The sequence below is a fragment of the Cydia fagiglandana genome, chromosome 11 (genome assembly GCF_963556715.1).
Source record: "Cydia fagiglandana chromosome 11, ilCydFagi1.1, whole genome shotgun sequence".
In the NCBI taxonomy this organism is placed as follows: Eukaryota; Metazoa; Arthropoda; class Insecta; order Lepidoptera; family Tortricidae; genus Cydia; species Cydia fagiglandana.
In genome coordinates, this window is record NC_085942.1 from 9,645,155 (window position 1) to 9,662,646 (window position 17,492).

General features: G+C 38.4%; 2 protein-coding genes across 5 annotated transcripts in view; both read left to right on the forward strand.

Annotated features, from left to right (window-relative positions):
- LOC134668900 (uncharacterized) overlaps nt 1-9,227 on the forward strand; it is a 30,074-nt gene extending 20,847 nt beyond the window's left edge. For all 4 annotated transcript variants that reach the window (XM_063526396.1, XM_063526398.1, XM_063526397.1 and 1 more), the window contains 6 exons: nt 379-736; nt 811-951; nt 2,677-2,763; nt 3,011-3,360; nt 5,010-5,064; nt 7,034-9,227. In XM_063526396.1, coding sequence (XP_063382466.1) covers nt 379-736; nt 811-951; nt 2,677-2,763; nt 3,011-3,360; nt 5,010-5,064; nt 7,034-7,878 — 1,836 coding nt within the window. In that variant the 3' untranslated portion in view covers nt 7,879-9,227. The remainder of the gene's footprint in view (nt 1-378; nt 737-810; nt 952-2,676; nt 2,764-3,010; nt 3,361-5,009; nt 5,065-7,033) is intronic.
- A 1,805-nt stretch (nt 9,228-11,032) lies between these two features.
- Nucleotides 11,033-17,492, forward strand: part of LOC134668994 (nuclear pore complex protein Nup160 homolog) — a 38,443-nt gene continuing 31,983 nt past the window's right edge. Inside the window, exons 1-8 of the mRNA XM_063526510.1 lie at nt 11,033-11,231; nt 11,375-11,480; nt 11,558-11,774; nt 12,000-12,105; nt 13,577-13,772; nt 13,926-14,095; nt 14,512-14,675; nt 15,176-15,269. Coding sequence (XP_063382580.1) covers nt 11,138-11,231; nt 11,375-11,480; nt 11,558-11,774; nt 12,000-12,105; nt 13,577-13,772; nt 13,926-14,095; nt 14,512-14,675; nt 15,176-15,269 — 1,147 coding nt within the window. The 5' untranslated portion in view covers nt 11,033-11,137. The remainder of the gene's footprint in view (nt 11,232-11,374; nt 11,481-11,557; nt 11,775-11,999; nt 12,106-13,576; nt 13,773-13,925; nt 14,096-14,511; nt 14,676-15,175; nt 15,270-17,492) is intronic.

The following is a 17,492-nucleotide window of genomic DNA, read 5'->3' on the forward strand; positions in this document are numbered from 1 at the left end:
TTACCCGAGAACGTCACATTTTGACATTTGTGTGTGTTTTAGAAACAAAGAGTATAGTAGAGAGGTAAAAAAAAAATTACGCAACGGGGATCACAATTTTACACCTTATGCCTTACGCCCATGATGCTAGCGGTCAATGCCATTGTGCGAGCGGGACAGTAGTATAATTTTATGCGCGTGCGACAGAGATAGGAACAGGCCTTACTTTTACAACTGACCATCGGTGGACCTTATTTCTTTGTAATAAGGATTACTTCGTCTGTCTCTCTCACTGTCATTAAATGACTCATTTAATAATGAGAATAATGTGGCTTTATTTTTTTAAGATGCCTATAATTACCCAAACTACCGCATTATGTATTTGGTTTACCTTTTTAGGACCACAGGAATAATTTGACACTACCCGAAAATGAAATACCAATTATAAGTATAAACGAAAACTTATCACACATCCAACAAGAACCAACAATAATTGATTTAGATTTAGACACTGGAACATCTTCACCAATGATTAAAAAAGAAAAGATTGAGGTCGAGGAAAGACCTGTAACTATCGATATAGACAGCGCCGAAAAACCGGTGCCAAGGCATCCTCAGTTCATTGTCGTCATCAAATGCCTCGTTAAGAAAATGAACAAAGTGGGACTTCGTCAACTTTTGCATAAAAATAATCTAAAAATTGTACATTTTAATTTGGCACTGAGGCATATTTTGAGACATATGTTGAAAGGGCAAGGTAAGCATTATTATGGTCACCGTACATCAACCAGTTAACCTTAGAGCAAGTACACTATTATTTCCTTTTTGCAGGATACGTACCCAGACTAGAAATTATTTCTAAATTCCGAGAAGTGTACCCATTGGAGAAAGATGAAGAATTTGTGAAAAATGTCATCAAAAACATCAAAGGTGGGAAGTATCCTGGATGTATGGACGTAGTTGAAGTGATAGGTATGATTTGTCCTAATTTACTGTACACGTTAAATCAAAATAATTTCATCATGGAACTTAAGTACAGTCGCCATCAGATATACGAGGGCGGGATGATAAGTTTCCGAAACGGCACAGAAATAAGACAATATATATAAATGTTATATTTTATTTTTCAACGTAGGTCCCTTCTGAGTCCACGCACTTGGCCCAACGTTTCTCCAAGGCTATTATCCCATTTCTAAAAAACGATTCTTCGAGTCCCTCAAAATACCTATTAACAGCTTCTATGACTTCAGAGTTCGACGAAAATTTTTGTCCGCCTAGCCACTTTTTGAGATTTGGAAACAAATGGAAGTCGCAAGGGGCCAAATCTGGTGAATACGGGGGATGAGGTAACAATTCGTAGTGCAAATCTTCGATTTTAGCCATTGCAATTTTAGCCGTGTGAACAGGGGCGTTATCCTGATGGAGTAAAATTTTTTTCTTATTTAAATGAGGTCTTTTCTCTTTGATTGCGTTATCGAGGTTTTGTAGCAGATCAGCATAATATTGGGCGTTAATGGTTCTTCCCTTTTGAAGGTAATCCACGAAAACCAGTCCTTTGGAATCCCAAAATACGGTTGCCATTACTTTACCGGCTGACAAAACCACTTTTGCTTTCTTAGGGGCAGGTTCACCCCGATTTGTCCACTGCCTAGACTGTTCTTTTGTCTCAGGCGTGTAGTGGTGGATCCACGTCTCGTCAACCGTTATGTAGCGACGTAAAAACTCGTTAGGATTATGCCTGTACTTCTTCAAACACTCCGTCGAAACATCCTTGCGGGTTAGTTTTTGCTCGTCTGTTAAGAGACGCGGCACCCAACGAGCACAGAGCTTGTTCATTTCCAAGTGTTGGTGCAAAATGTTAAAAACACGTTCTTTTGAAATGTTTACCATCTCTGCTATTTCCACCAACTTCACACGGCGATCATCCAATACAATTTTTTTTACTTTGTTGATAATTTCCGGAGTCGTTACCTCATTGGGCCGTCCGCTGCGGGGAGCATCTGTACAGCTCTGCCGACCACGTCTGAAGTCGACAACCCAAGTGTGAACTGTGCTTAAAGAAGGCGAAGAAGATCCTAAAACGCGATCCAGTTTGGTTTTAATTTGTGTTGCAGTTTTGCCTTTCAAAACATAAAACTTAATTACCGCACGCACTTCCGATTTTTCCATTTTCACGAAAATGAATACAGTTTTTCTTTAGGTCGCTTTAATATATTATTATTTATATTATAAAAACTTGATATTGCTTCCGCATTAACGTAAAAGCCAAGAGGTTAGAATGACATTATTACTTTTTTAATTATATTTTTTTTAATCTTTCATTTCGGAGACTTACCAGCCAGCCCTCGTATCGGAGCGGCCAAGGTGCTCACAAATATCTGAACACGCCTCTATTGTCAAAGTGTTAGAGTGCGTGTTCAGATATTATGAACACCTTGGCCGCTCCGATATATCTGATGGCGACTGTACGAAATAGCATTTGGTACTTATCTGTTGCCTTTGTTGAATGAAAGACAGGTTTCTTTCAACAAAGGCAACTTTTCAATCAGTATCGCTCTGAGGTGGGAGCTGTGGGAGGTCAATTCTTGGGATTAGGTTGCTGAGCGGATCCCAAACTCCTTAGCAAGCCTTAGTAAAAAAATGGGACAACTATGAAGAGATGATTCAATTTAATGAAATATTTGATTTCTTTTTTAGATAGTGATAATGACATCAATGATAGTCCAGATGAAGTGGTTCTCATAGAAAAACCTCAAATTCTTGTAACTGTGCCAGATAGCGATGGTAAGTCAAAATCATTATTGATTTTTAATGTAATGAGACAACGGAGACTTTCTGCAGGATGATTCTCACATGAAAGTCGCCCAACAGCTGTTTTTACAAACTTTTATTTAGTTTCACCCGGCCCATTGGCTGAAGCGTTGTAATCAAATCTTGCAAGTTCAATTTGACGCATTTCCCGGTTTACAGTTTATTAGTAATTTCCAGATGGATATGGATCAATCTATATATATTATATTATTATTTACAGATGAAGAGGATAAGAAGCCAATAATTGAAGTAACTAATCTCGAATGTGGCCGTACACGAGATATGCCTTCACTTAGTCCAGAAAATCCTGGTTCAAACGTACGGTCGGTAGATTCCCCTTCACCTGGGCCAAGCCAAGCCACTGTTGTTGCAAATCCTGGCCAAACCGTCAGCAGCCCAGTCAATGGCAACATAGACAAGCCAGCTCAAGATATGCCTAGTTCGGTCAATTCTAGTCGCGCCGAGGTAACTCCTCCCTGCCATGCTCAAGCCATGAAAGACGCAACCAATCTTGGTCTGGACACGACGGGCCCTGCAAAACTCGGTCCAAATAAACAACTGGCCAAGAAGGTAAAAAATACACTTTTCATTCTTGTCTATGAAAAGCTAGATGACCATAGAGTAGCCCTCTTTTACATTTATCCCGCCTATAGCTGTAAGTCATACCTATGTGTCGTCCATTAATTAAAATAACTGCAATTAATTGATTCTCCAAATCTACAATGACCATAATACCATATGAATATAGGAGGTAGAAGATTGTTTGATTTGTGTTCGCCACCAAGAGAAAACCTTACTGCGCTTTCAACTTTGCTAAAAAAACCTTCGAGCAACACCGGCTTCCGACACGTCGGAAGGGAGGGGCCCAAGCGATATCTCGCCGTACAAATCTTTCTGCCATTTTTCGCGGGGGGAAAGGTGCACACAGTCGCATTTCTCACACACTTACATACAAAATCCAATCTGTAATGACGACACAAATACATAGAAAATGACACACGTCAAAGACAAATCTTGCAAACCTCGATCTCTTTTTGTGTACGGACGAGTGACTAGTGTCACAACACGCACACTAACACATTTTCATTGAAGTATGTCATTGTATTCTGAGAGATGAGAAGTCGGATTTGTCGCTCGACCGATCCGCAATTTGTACTGAGCGAGCAAAATCGATAAATCCAACAATTACTTGAGACTAAAATATAATAATTGTATTTAAATGTAATTTAACGTATAATATGTAAAAAAAAAATTACATGTGAAATGTAACACTTTCTTTTTGTAAATTTGGTGTGGCCGACCTCTTTTTATAACAAGAAACCGAGCAAACAGGCATTTTTGTGCAGCAGTGTTCACGCGCGCGTCTGGACTCGGTCTAGTGAAAAATCCAAGTGCAACTAGTTTTATTACCCGCGCTAGATTAGATTGACGCGCTAATCTTGTACCTCGGCAGAGGGGAAATAGTGCGAATGCCGCCTCCCTTCCGTGTTGCTCGAAGAAAAAAACTAAATAGCCAACCGGTAAATTTTTGAGGGTTTTTAACGCTTCATTACCGTCTACTTACTTTTTGGGATTATCCGACATGCGGTATCTTATTCTTACATTAGGGTGGTATTCTACCTGCCCAATTTCTTTGTCCAATGTCAGTGCGTCTCACTGTCTCATTAAACCAAAATTTGAGACACATTGGACAAAGAAATTGGATAGGTGGATTATGTACCGCCTTTAGATACGTTATTCTTAGGCTCCGTTTCCACCAGAGATATCAGAGAATGCGTAGCGAGGGATGTGTTTGTTAAGAACCAATATAATCACTTCATTTACCTATCCTCGTAAATACGTCATAATTTAGAAAATCTTCATTTTTAGGGTTCCCAAAAACGGGACCCTATTATTACTAAGACTCCACTGTCCGTCCGTCTGTCTGTCAACAGGCTGTATCTCATGAAAGTCATGAACCGTGACAGTTGAAATTTTCACAGATAATGTATTTATTCTGTTGCCGTCGAATGTTATTTTGTAGTCGTGTGCGATTTTTCAATGTCAAAATTTATATTGACTGTCCTGGATTATACATTTTTGTTTGGTTCATTTTGTTTTAGTTTGATTTTTCTACATTAAATCAAGCAAGCTTTTTGATATTCAATTTATCGTCTAGTGTTTTTTTCTATTTCTAATCAAAATAAATTTACAATAAAGATTCATTTCATTATTTGCAGGAACCGAAAAAGACCGCGACCGCTGTGGACGCGGAGGATATGCACATCATAAAAAGTAAATATATAATTGACTACATTTTATTTATGGAAAGCAAGCTATTGTGCAAAATTCTAGCCCGTTACAACTAGAGATGCAACGGATAGTTGTTTGGCCCGATACCGTATACCGGAAGACGAAAGAGCAGAATTCTTTCGTAGTGCTGAAATAAGAATTAGATCGAGAGTAAAAACAATCTTGTTAAAAAACCATCGTATAAATCGTGGAACTGCCATGAATATTTATAGACGTAGCTTCCCGGTGCAAAGTTACGATATATTAATTAGCGATGTATGTGCTGCATTGGACATTAGCTTGCCAAATTGTGCTGTAATGTAGGGGATCAGACTAGAAGTTCAAAATTGTTACTTTCTAGTTACTGTGAACTCATGAGTATCGTAAAATGAGTCGTTTAGAAACGGAAAGCGTTTCATTTGTACTGGAACGTCCTAATAAGCGCTAATCACAGTTATGAAAATTTTCCACCACAAAGGCTTATCTATATGTTTTATATACATACAGTATGTGTCTGACCATGGGGCTTTAATTCCAGGGCTTGATTTTACTCGCTAAACTGAGCTACTTTTACTATGGGACCAACCCTAAAATCGGGGAAAATTTTTTGGCTTTTCCATAGAAAACTTCGACATCTGATCAGCCAAAAATGTATGAAAAGTAAAAAAAAATCGGGATTTTGGGGTTGGTGCCGTAATAAAAGTAGCTCCGTTTAGCGAGTAGAATCGAGCCCTGGATTTGAAGCCCCATGGTCAGTAACATCCTGTATAAGCAGTGCAGATATACCATGTGCTTTATCATTTTTAGTTGTGACTGAAAATCCTATTCAATTTACCTAATAAATTTTAATAACAGCCTGATCCCTTATTTTGACTTCGGCATGCTTCCTCTCACAGCCTCCATAACTCTCCTTATTTTGCATGTACAGTCAGCAGCAATAGTTGCTAAGCGGGCGAGGTGTTCAAAATGATCTTACCACGACTTTATTGTTAAGAGAATAAGAGCGCGTCAAGGTAATTGTGAACACCTCGCCTGGCAACTTCTGCTGCTGACTGTACAAGAACATATCTTTGCAATAAGGTTTACCAAATTGTCAGTTAACAGTCCGGACGATGTTAGAACCTTTTCATCAACTCCACAGGGCAAACCAAATTAATATGTATTCCAAATCTAGAAGAATAAGGTCGACTATATTCATATAGGCATTTGAGATCTGACGAAACCTACGTTGCTGATATATTTGGTCTTAATACTATTAATGAATGCCTTCTTATATATGAATCAATTAGCATTAACGTTGTCACAGCAAACATTACAAATACTGACAATTTTTTGTCAGTTACGAGTATGATGTTCGTATTACTTCAGCTTTCAAATTTGTGGCCCCAATATTTTGCACTATTACGCTCGTTATCATTATACATTTGTCTTTGTGGTAGATTTAAATAAATGTGCACATCCGTTTACGCCAACCTCGACGTTGCCTAGAACTAAGATCGGTCTTGGACGTCGGGTAAAGAAACCAAAACCACGAAAGCGAGAGCGTACCGGTAACATATCCATAACATGGAACATACGTAGCACTAAGTGGCACGAGTTTATTCATTTTAGAAAACTGACACGACATACCTACTTATATCACCACGGTATATAGATGTAAATAAGTTTTTTTAGATATTTTACAATGCATAACAAAACACAAAGTACGAAGTATATAGAATTTTCACTAAGTCTGATGTAAAGTAATTGTAGATATTTTAGAATCGTAAAAAATTTACCGACTACCAAAAAAAGAGTTAAAAGTCATATTTTCGGCAGGAGTAGTTACTCAGATATGATTGTATTCCTAAGCACCTCTTTCGCTTCATTATGCATTACACCCTTCCAAACGCTTCGCTTCGCTATCTATGAGACAAAGCTCACAATAGTCACATAAATCACACATCATCAAAAGTAACTTTTATTCGTTTAGGTAAAGAAGCTCTACATTCTCCCGAGCCCAGTGACAACACAATTCAACCTGGCACAGCAAGCGCAACAGAAATTCAATTAATAGACAGTCAACATTGCGCTGAAAGGATTGAGGAAAGGACGAGTCAAACACCTAACGATTACTCTAAAGATAAACAGAGAGAAAACAGCAATGTAACAGAATATGACAACGATAAATTAAAAGACGAACCAGTTCAAGACAATCTCAATACAAAAGAGAATAAAGAAGACACCAACAGCAATAAATTAAAAGAGGTTTCCGTACAAGACAACCTCAATTCAAAAGAAAATAAAGAAGAAAACGACAGCAATAATCCAAAAGTTACAGCGATTACTATTGTGACATCTATAGATGACCTACTGGCTAAAACTACTAATGCCAATAATTCAGAAGATGTCCCAGTCCACGACATTAAAGAAGAATTGGAATATGAGGAAGATAGACCTGACAATTCTTCTCTGGAGCTTGTGCCAGATAGTGGTCCTGTAGTAACATCTATTACTATAATGACGTCAGATGCCGAGTTATATTCAATAGGCCAGGATGGTCATAGAAATGTTAATAAAATTAAGAATGAAGAAGACGCGGACGAAAATTTACTTAATGACATTGAACGAGACATTAATAACGATAAGTTTAGCTTAGAAATTAACAAAGAGTATAGTTTTAATAATAGTATACAATCGGGTACTGTAGAACATAACGTCAGTGTGATAAATTCGGAATTTACTAGTGATAATATAATTATACCTGAAGAGAACAAAACAGAGGATGATGATGAAACTATAGAGTCTATCGGCAGATTTGTGGCATCTATGTATTAAAATACCTTATTAGCTTTACGTCAAAGATACTCATCTACGAATTGTCAAGCAAACTCTTTAAGTTTTATATTAGAAATTCGCCTGTTACTACATTTCCAATGTAGTAGTTGACCCCCTTATTGTATGATATCCTATATTTGTTGTGGTTACACTATAGGCAGTAACGAAATAGATTAGGTATAAAGTAACTTGCATGTCAAGTTAAACAACAGGTTGTTCATTACCATAGCGATATTTTAGCATTACTATTATATTCTCTAGTCTATAGTGAAGGTAAGAATCCATGAGAGATGAGTGTGTATTGATCCGGCATTTCTTTTGTTGTTCTTTTTGATGGAACTTTACCAGGTCATCTCTGGTGGATACTCCCCCTACAACTAGGAAGCGCCCGAGGCCAAAAACCGTGATGTTAATTATCCAGATGTTATAGTCATTAGTATATAAAGATTACGTACACTTTTTTATTATGTTTCTTATTGAGTTAAAATGGTTAATAAGGGTGTTACTCGTATTAGATCTACCTTTTGCCAGAAATTTTCTACTATTTTACTGCTACGAGCGAGATGGAAATAATATATTCCTCTGTTCCTCTTTGCAGAAAGTTTCCGGCGACCGTATAGATCTCTATTATAACCCTTTTGTTTTTGTTGTAGTAATTGTGGCTCGACAAAAATACGTAATACGTTCATAAAATATCGGTTACGCGCTAGCTATGAATGTGTTTTGTTTTAGCTTATATTTGCCACATGGATATTTTTACATTATGTAAGAGATCGTTTCATTTAGTATGTATATTTTGGCGGTTGAACCGCCATCAAAAACGAATGGAGCCATTGACAGTAACAATTAACAAGGGATAAACTACGGTGTTACTGCCGAATTATTAGTGCTAAAGAAAACTAGAGCTTTTATTTCTACACTTTACTAGTCGTATAAATACAATTAGTAAACGCCATTACTCGTATTTGCATTCCGTTCCGTAGTAACATCTGCATCTGGATGTTACTGTTAACTGAATGCAAATAGTACTTAATAGCTCAATACGGAATTTTCCACTTTGATATTGAGCTTTATAAAGAAGCCAAATGAGTCAAAAACGTTCGGTAAACCGCGCATCTTTCCTGTGGACATAATAAAAGTTAGCTATTTGAGAACATTTTACTTTAAAGTTTTATTTTAAGGTTTTAATCACACAGCTTAAAAGAAATAGAAGGCTTAATCATGTTAATTTGGATTTGGCAAGGAAATTAGGCTATAAATTCCATTAATTTATAATGTCCACAGAAAAGACACCCTTAACCCATACAAATAAGTTTTTGACCCAAATAAATGATAAATTATGATGCGTATTTTTATATATTTTTGTGCTCCCATTCCGTTATTTTCATACAAGTGTAAATTATAATAAAAACCGGGCAAGTGCGAGTCTGACTCGCGCACGAAGGGTTCCGTACCATAAAGCAAAAAAAAAAACAAAAAAAAGCAAAAAAAAAAACGGTCACCCATCCAAGTACTGACCCCTCCCGACGTTGCTTAACTTTGGTCAAAAATCACGTTTGTTGTATGGGAGCCCCATTTAAATCTTTATTTTATTCTGTTTTTAGTATTTGTTGTTATAGCGGCAACAGAAATACATCATCTGTGAAAATTTCAACTGTCTAGCTATCACGGTTCGTGAGATACAGCCTGGTGACAGACGGACGGACGGACGGACGGACGGACAGCAAAGTCTTAGTAATAGGGTCCCGTTTTACCCTTTGGGTACGGAACCCTAAAAACAAGATTGGGATGATGAGCACAATATTTTTTTCTCAAATTACTATTAAATGATTTAAAGTCCAGTCTAATAATAATATTTATTTACCATTTTATTAAGAACACATGTAGAAATTAAGCATAGGTACATAAAAGTATGGTAAAAAGAGATGTCACTTGATGAACGTTGTTTGTTGGTCAGTTGGGCTCAAATATTTCGATTGGGCTTTAAGAGGCCATAATTATAAGTTATGAGCACTTATTATATTTCATCTACATGGTCGCCGGGCACTTTTTGTAGCCTATCGGTTTTTCTAGGGAAAATGCCCGTCGATCGTGTAGATACTGTAGATGGAATAAGTGCTAAATTAATCACTTAAGGTTGTAAAAAAGATAAATGTGATATTAAAAAGTTATATGTTTCTAAATGCTTTTTTTTACATACCTACCCGTTTTTAGGGTTCCGTACCCAAAAGGTAAAACGGGACCCTATTACTAAGACTTCCCTGTCCGTCCGTCCGTCTGTCTGTCACCAGGCTGTATCTCACGAACCGTGATTGCTAGACAGTTGAAATTTTCAGATGATGTATTTCTGTTGCCGCTATAACAACAAATACTAAAAACGGAATAAAATAAAGATTTAAATGGGGCTCCCATACAACAAACGTGATTTTTGACCAAAGTTAAGCAACGTCGGGCGTGGTCAGTACTTGGATAGGTGACCGTTTTTTTTTGCATTTTTTTTTATCATTATGGTACGGAACCCTTCGTGCGCGAGTCCGACTCGCACTTGCCCGGTTTTATTATAAATACCTAGTAGGAAAGGAATTCTAGAAAAGGCTCATGTGTTATAGGTTCTTATCAACTTACATATAAAAGTTGCTCTATGTTCTTCGCAACTTACAGGCAGAATTAGCGCCTTATTATTATGGCCTTGGAGTAACAGCGACAGTTGCAGCGTCGTAGGTGTAGACACTGAAGAGTGTAGAGTTGGTGTAGAGTCGCCATCAGATAGGTATATCGGATCGGCCGAGGTGTTTAAAAATTTCTGAACAAGCACTCTAATAGCTCCTTGACGATGGAAGCGTATTCAAATATCTTCAAACATCTTGGCCGCTTGGCCGAAGGTTAAAAAAATCTGTCGGAAAGTTGAAATTATATTTACGTGTATGTGAGTATGTGATCGATAATCGTAATCTTTATTCGTTGGTGTTATCTCTTCGCGCCTATAATTTTCGAATCTGCCTCTTTTTGTAACTGGCGGAAACGGATTGCGAACGTCGCACGTTTTCTTGTCTATCTATTTAAAAAAAAAGATATGAAGCATGTTTAAGCTCATGCTTAAAACGCCGTTTTCATAAGGAAATAAATAAAATAAACTGTCAGTTCAGTCAGTTGTGTACCCGCCGTTGCAGTTTCATAACCTAAATCTTTTCTCTCCTATATCGTTTAAAATAAATTAAGTTCTAAAATTACTTTACGAGTTTCTGTGGTTTCTTGAAAAATGGAGTTTGTTGATGCGGTGCCGATAACTTTCAAAGAAATTACCCCGACTAGCAACGTACCTGAGAAATGGAAGGAAGTTATTCTAAACACAGGCAAGTAATTTGTTTGTTTACTTGTATTACTTCATTTTACTGTCACTATACTGTTTCTTATTACCGTTGGGATGCTTTTGTAAAGTTTAGGTTTCTCGATTTGCTACATTTCAGTTTATCCGTAATAATACTTTGTTTTTTAGGCGGTACACACAGCACATTACAAGACATTAAGCTGCCTCAGAGGGCTGGAGGATATTGGTATAAGGATTCAAAGAAGGCTAACACTAGAAATCGTTTTATATACTGGTATGTAGTTAAACAATATCTGACAAAGTTTACATTATTTTAAATGTAATAAGTAAAAAATATAACTTATTTTTTAGGCAAACTACATCAGACGCTATTGAACTATCAGAAGCCTCGCTAGATGTGAACCTAACTAGCAGTAACCTACGATGCAAAGTGGCTCCTGGAACCCCGCCCCTCAGCGGGATGTCTGTTTATGAAAGGACAGCATCCCAGGACATTGTTATCTTAGCTGCTACCGTATCATCAGTCCATAGACTTATATTTCCACATCCTGAGAGTATTGATAAAAAGGTACCTGGAAGATTTGAATTTTATTTGTTCATATTTACTTCTAATCATAAGTTTTCTTTTTACAAATTGTAATTACTCTATTTTATTAAATTTTAACAAAGTAACTAAACTTATTGTATTTTATAGACATAAGCAGTTTTGTTCCTATATTTGGAAAATTCATTAACATATTTTGCCATGTTAATAGTTGGTCATAAAATAGTCTACTAATTGTTTTTGTTCCAGTCCACCTTTGGTTCTATGAGCAGCTCTACACCTTCAATATTCCATGACACGGGCGCCATCAATAATCCTAATAATTATCACATTCTTAATCAGTATTCAAATCCAAGTAAGTTTCTTTTCTTAGATAAATTAATCTTCTTCTTTCTTCTTCCTCGGTCCCTCATTGCTGAGGATCGCGACCATGTATGCTACGTCTCCACAGTGTGCGATCATAAGCCATATGGGTCACGCACTGCATGTTGCCGCCAACCACTCTTCACAACATCCGACCATCTCGTGGGTGCTTTTCCTCGCGCTCGCTTGCCCTCTATTTGGCCCAAGATAATTTGTCTTTCTAGGTCGTGCTTTTTAGACCGCATGATATGACCAAAGAAGCTGAGTGCGCGTTCTTGACATTTTGTAGAGAGCCGCGTGGTGATCTTCAGCTCCTCTAGGATAGACTTGTTGGTTCTCATAGCCGTCCAGGGTATGCGTAGGAGCCTTCGCCAACACCACATTTCAAAATCGTCAATTTTTGCCCTGTCGCGACTTTTCAAGCTCCATGTCTCGGCACCGTAAACGAAGATCGAGAATACCAGAGATCGGGTCAAGCGCACCTTGGTTGAACGACGAATACTTCTGTTCCTCCATATCTTGCCGAGGTTCGCCATTGCACTTTTTGCCATGCCAGATCTGCGGCGTATTTCACCAGTGCAGCCACCGTCACAGGTTATCAGCGACCCGAGATACACAAACTCACTCACTTTTTCATATTACTGAGTGCATCGGTAATGGGAAGTAGATTGGCTCGGTCTACCACCATTACTTTCGTTTTGGAATGGTTAATCTTAAGACCAAGCCTACTACTCTCAACCTCAATTTTCTTCAGAAGAGTTGCCATCTCCTCTTCGCTCGATGCCACTATCGTCGTATCGTCTGCGTATCTCAGATTGCTGACCCTGTGTCCACCCACTACGATACCGCCTTTCCAGCCGTCCAATGACTTCCTCATAATATGATATAGATAAATTAATGCTAATCATAAAATGAGGTTAAACATCTAATAGGCATTTGCTCCATTCTATTTGATTTTAAAACAAAACAAATATTTATTTGTGGATTGAAATTCGAATTGCCAATATTTCTTGTATGGTGGGCCACTAGCGGGTAAGACATTTATTAATATTAAGTAATATAAATCTGTAGAATACCATATGCTTTTATGTCAATCTTTAAATTATTCTGCAAAAATGTGTTCTAATGTAAGATAATAAAGATTGATCTTTTTTTTGTAAATGTTTTCAGCATCTTTTTATATTTATGTGGTAAACAGCTCACAGCTGTATGTATCTGCATAACATCAGTATTCTTTACTGTTTGTCTTTGCCATGAGTTCTTCTTGATATAAAACTGTTGAAACGGATTATATCGCGTATATTGCCACATCCCAAACCACCATGAACGTTGTAAAGGGTTCGAAATGTCGGGATGTAGTAATATACGCGATATAACCCGTTTCAATAGTTTTATTTCATGAGTAACTATTGCGGTAACCAAATACAATATTATGAGATCTTCTTATTAATTTATGCTCACAGCGACTGGAGTGGCACACACTTGCGCATCCCTCCTCCTTGATAATGGTGAAGCGGTATTTGCTCTCGCATTTGGCTATGGCGGGGAGGGCGGCTTGTTACTGGTCAAGCTGCCTGTGGCTGGTTCCGCTGTTACTACATTACTGAAGAGAGAGTCTACAGTTCCAAGATTTTTGTCCGGCATTACTGGAGCACTTAGGTAAGCTATTATCACCAGAGCTCATACTATTACAAAAACAGAAATGGTTATAGAACAGGATACTTTTTGAATATATTTTTTTGTTTATGTCTTCTAATGTTAATTTAGTGTTTAATTTAAACACCAAGATTTTAACTTTCGTTTAATTTCCAGAGGAAAAAATGTAGACAGCATAGAAACATACGGCGTAGTGCTCACCCACGGGCTGGCCATAGCGATATGCGGCGACGCGTGCCTCCGCGCGTGGGCCGTCAACGACGGCGGCGCGCCTTGCGTCGTCACCCCGCCGCTCTCGCAGACCGTCGTGCGGCCCAAACCGCCCCGTGAGTACACTCACATGTAGTCTAGTAGAAATAGTAGAATAGATGTAGCATTGACATAAATAAGCCAAATTAGCTCAGGCTGGCCAACTGTTGCCTACGACGTGCTACTATTACTATAGTAGTAAACATATGTACAATATATAATCTGTTCGCTTTTCTAAAATCAAGTGCGCCACAGTAAATCTATGGCGACATTGATCTTCAAAATCGGACATGCTATACAATATCCAAATATTCTGAATTCAATGTGAAACTGGTCACTCATAGATACTTGGTAAAAAAATACTCACAAACTAGTGGTATCATTAATAAAACATAAACTACATAAATAACTATTTCAAATATCCACCTTGTGCCGAAAATAAATGTTTTTATGCAGTATGCAAGAACAAAATTTTACTATCTTTAATTTTCAGCACACGGCCACATGCTACAAAAGACAACCGGGCCAAACGGAGACGTGACACTGGTGGCTTATCTCTCGTTCCCCAACGAATGCGAATTCGTCGTCATGAAGATGCTAGACGCCGGCGCGGGCGCCGTCAAGTTCTCACACGTTTGTCGCATTTTTGGACCGCAGGTGAGATGCTAATATCTACCTTATGGTAATAGGATTAGGGACCTATCTCATCTCATCAATCTTTAAAGCCGATTATTAAAATCCCGAAATCTTCATTTGACTGAGCGCGTTTTTTTCTAAAAAACGTTGAATTTTTAGAGGGGTCACCAATCTAACCTAACCCAATGGCTTCTACAGGATGCCTAGCTTATTCAAAAGTTTGGAAAATAACGGTCTTTGAAAAAAACGCGTCAAGATAAATGAAAGATCGGCAAATGAAACATCGGGCAAACATATTTCGAAGTTGCGACATGTTATATCATTAAATGGTTTTTCGATATCATTTGGGATCACAGCAGCGCTTAGCATATTTGCTGTATCTTTAAAATTCTTTAAAAAATCCTTTCATGCCTTGTAAATTTTCTTGTTGACAATTATAAGTTTTCTGGTGAGATGGATCCTTTTAGCGGGGCAGAACTATCTCCATAGTTTATCATTAGAAATATTATCCTGTGTTCCAGTTGGATCTTCTGGATTATACAATAGGCTGCGGAGATGGCAGTGATGTCATTTGGGCCCTTTGGAGTCAACCTGATGGAGAAACTATCATAACAAGTAAGGAACATAATATTGTTTTCGGTTACGGCGATAGTTACTCATGAAATAAAACTATTGAAACGGTTTTTACGGTTATCGCGTATATTGAACCCGTATTGAATTCATACTATACGTCGGGATATAGTATGAATTCAATATACGCGATATAATCCGTTTCAATAGTTTTAAGTATTTCATAAGTATGGAACATTAGGATTTTGTCACAGATTATTTTATGTAGGGATTTGCAATCCGGATCTTATTATATTTTTTGAACAAATGGATTGAAAATGCCACTTGCTTGTCAAGGCTTTGTAAGTGTGCACACCTACACTATCTACAGATGATAATGTACTTTCTTCCAATGTCTGCCAAAAGAGAGCGCCAATAGTTCGAGGGTGAGATGGTTACTTTTACCCGAGTTAAACCAGGGCTGCCAGTACATAAATCTTGATTATGCGATCCTGTGCCCGCAATTATACGAAATTCGATTGCATTATACGAGTACAAAAAAACTATTATTTTAAATCGATTTTTTAATAACTGGTCAATTTCGGTTTTTGCGGTAAGCCCCCAAATTGCGGGGATCTTTCTCTTTTACTCCAATGACAGCGTAATAAGAGTGACAAAGAAAGATGCCCGCTATTTGGGCACTTGGATTTTCGCGGTTTAGCCCGCGTCGACGTGTATTTTTGTAATTGCCGTTCCATTAAATCGTATAACAGTATTGGCACACTGTTTTTTGAAGCATTGACAGTCGTTTAACATCGGTGTTTTTTTCGTATCCAAGTATACCGATTAACCAACTATACGACATGTATACGAAAATAATTTCATTATACGAATTTCGTAGCCTATTATACGATCTGGCAGCCCTGAGTTAAACACTCTACTTTTCATTTCGACTATGAGGAAAGTCAAACACAAGAAATGTATGTTGATTATTGGTAATATTATCATTACATTACTTTCATTCATTCATTCAGTTTCACTTTTTTTAAGGCGCGTATACATTAAGGAAGATACATCCCAATTTAAGATCGGATTGTCTATGGTTTTCGATTTTTATTTCGATTTCAATAGGGCCGCTCATCTGGGATGCCACATGTGTAGACACCCTAGCGCCGTCTCATCTAGTCGCCACGTCTCAGAGAGCTGGCGGCGCGGCAGCAGCGGCTGAAACCCTAAAACGCCGCAAATATGCTGGTCTTAGGGTCGGTTGCACCAAACTTTTCGTATCGTTAAAGAGTTCGTAAAATTTTTATGTATGGAATGTTTCATAGTAAAACGCTGGGGCGCGCCGGCTGACGTTGATCAGTCTGTCAAATGTGGTTGGTGCAACTGGCCCTTACAAACAACCACATATTTGCGGCGTTCGCGGTAGAGACCCTGGGGCCGTGGTGTCGTGACGCTCACAATCTTTTTAAGGGCCTAAAAAAAAAGACTATTGGAAACCACGGGTGACCCTAGGGCTGGCTCATTCCTAGGCCAAAGAATAGGCATAGCTATTCAGCGTGGGAATGTAGCCAGCCTTATGGGTACCCTTCCGCAGGGGACAGATCTGGGGGACCTAAGGTAGGTGGGTAAGTTTTATTTATTTATTTTATTAGTTTTAGTTTTAATTTATTTAGTTTATACTTAATTTTAATAATAGTTTTTTTTTTTTTTTTTATTATGAATGGGCTTACTCATGGCCACAGACTAGCCGAGGCGTAGACGTGGCCTACGATGGAGCGAGCTCGCCCAGAAGGTGCCTGTTCACTCTTGATTTGAAGGTTGCCGGGTTATAAGAACACGGAAATATAGACGCCGGCAAGGAATTCCATTCCTTGGCAGTGCGCATAAGGAAAGTAGAAGCAAAGCGCTTCGTGCGAATTGGTGGAATATCTACCAAGTAAGGATGGAAACCGGCCGTGCGTCTAAAAGTCCGATGGTAGAATGGGGACGGTGGAATAAGCTCGTGTAGCTCTTGGGCACACTCCCCGAAGTGCAACCTGTAGAATACCGACAGGCTGGCGACTTTCCGCCGATGGGCCAAAGACTGAAGCTTAGCCGTTAGCTTCTTGTCGCCAATCATCCTCCTGGCTCTGCGCTCCACTGAGTCCAAAGCGGCGAGTTGGTATTTAGCTGAGCCATCCCACAGGTGGCTGCAATACTCCATACACGACCGGACTTGAGCTTTGTAAAGTGTTAGAAGCTGTCCAGGTGTGAAGTATCGCTTCACCTTATTTAGGACGCCCA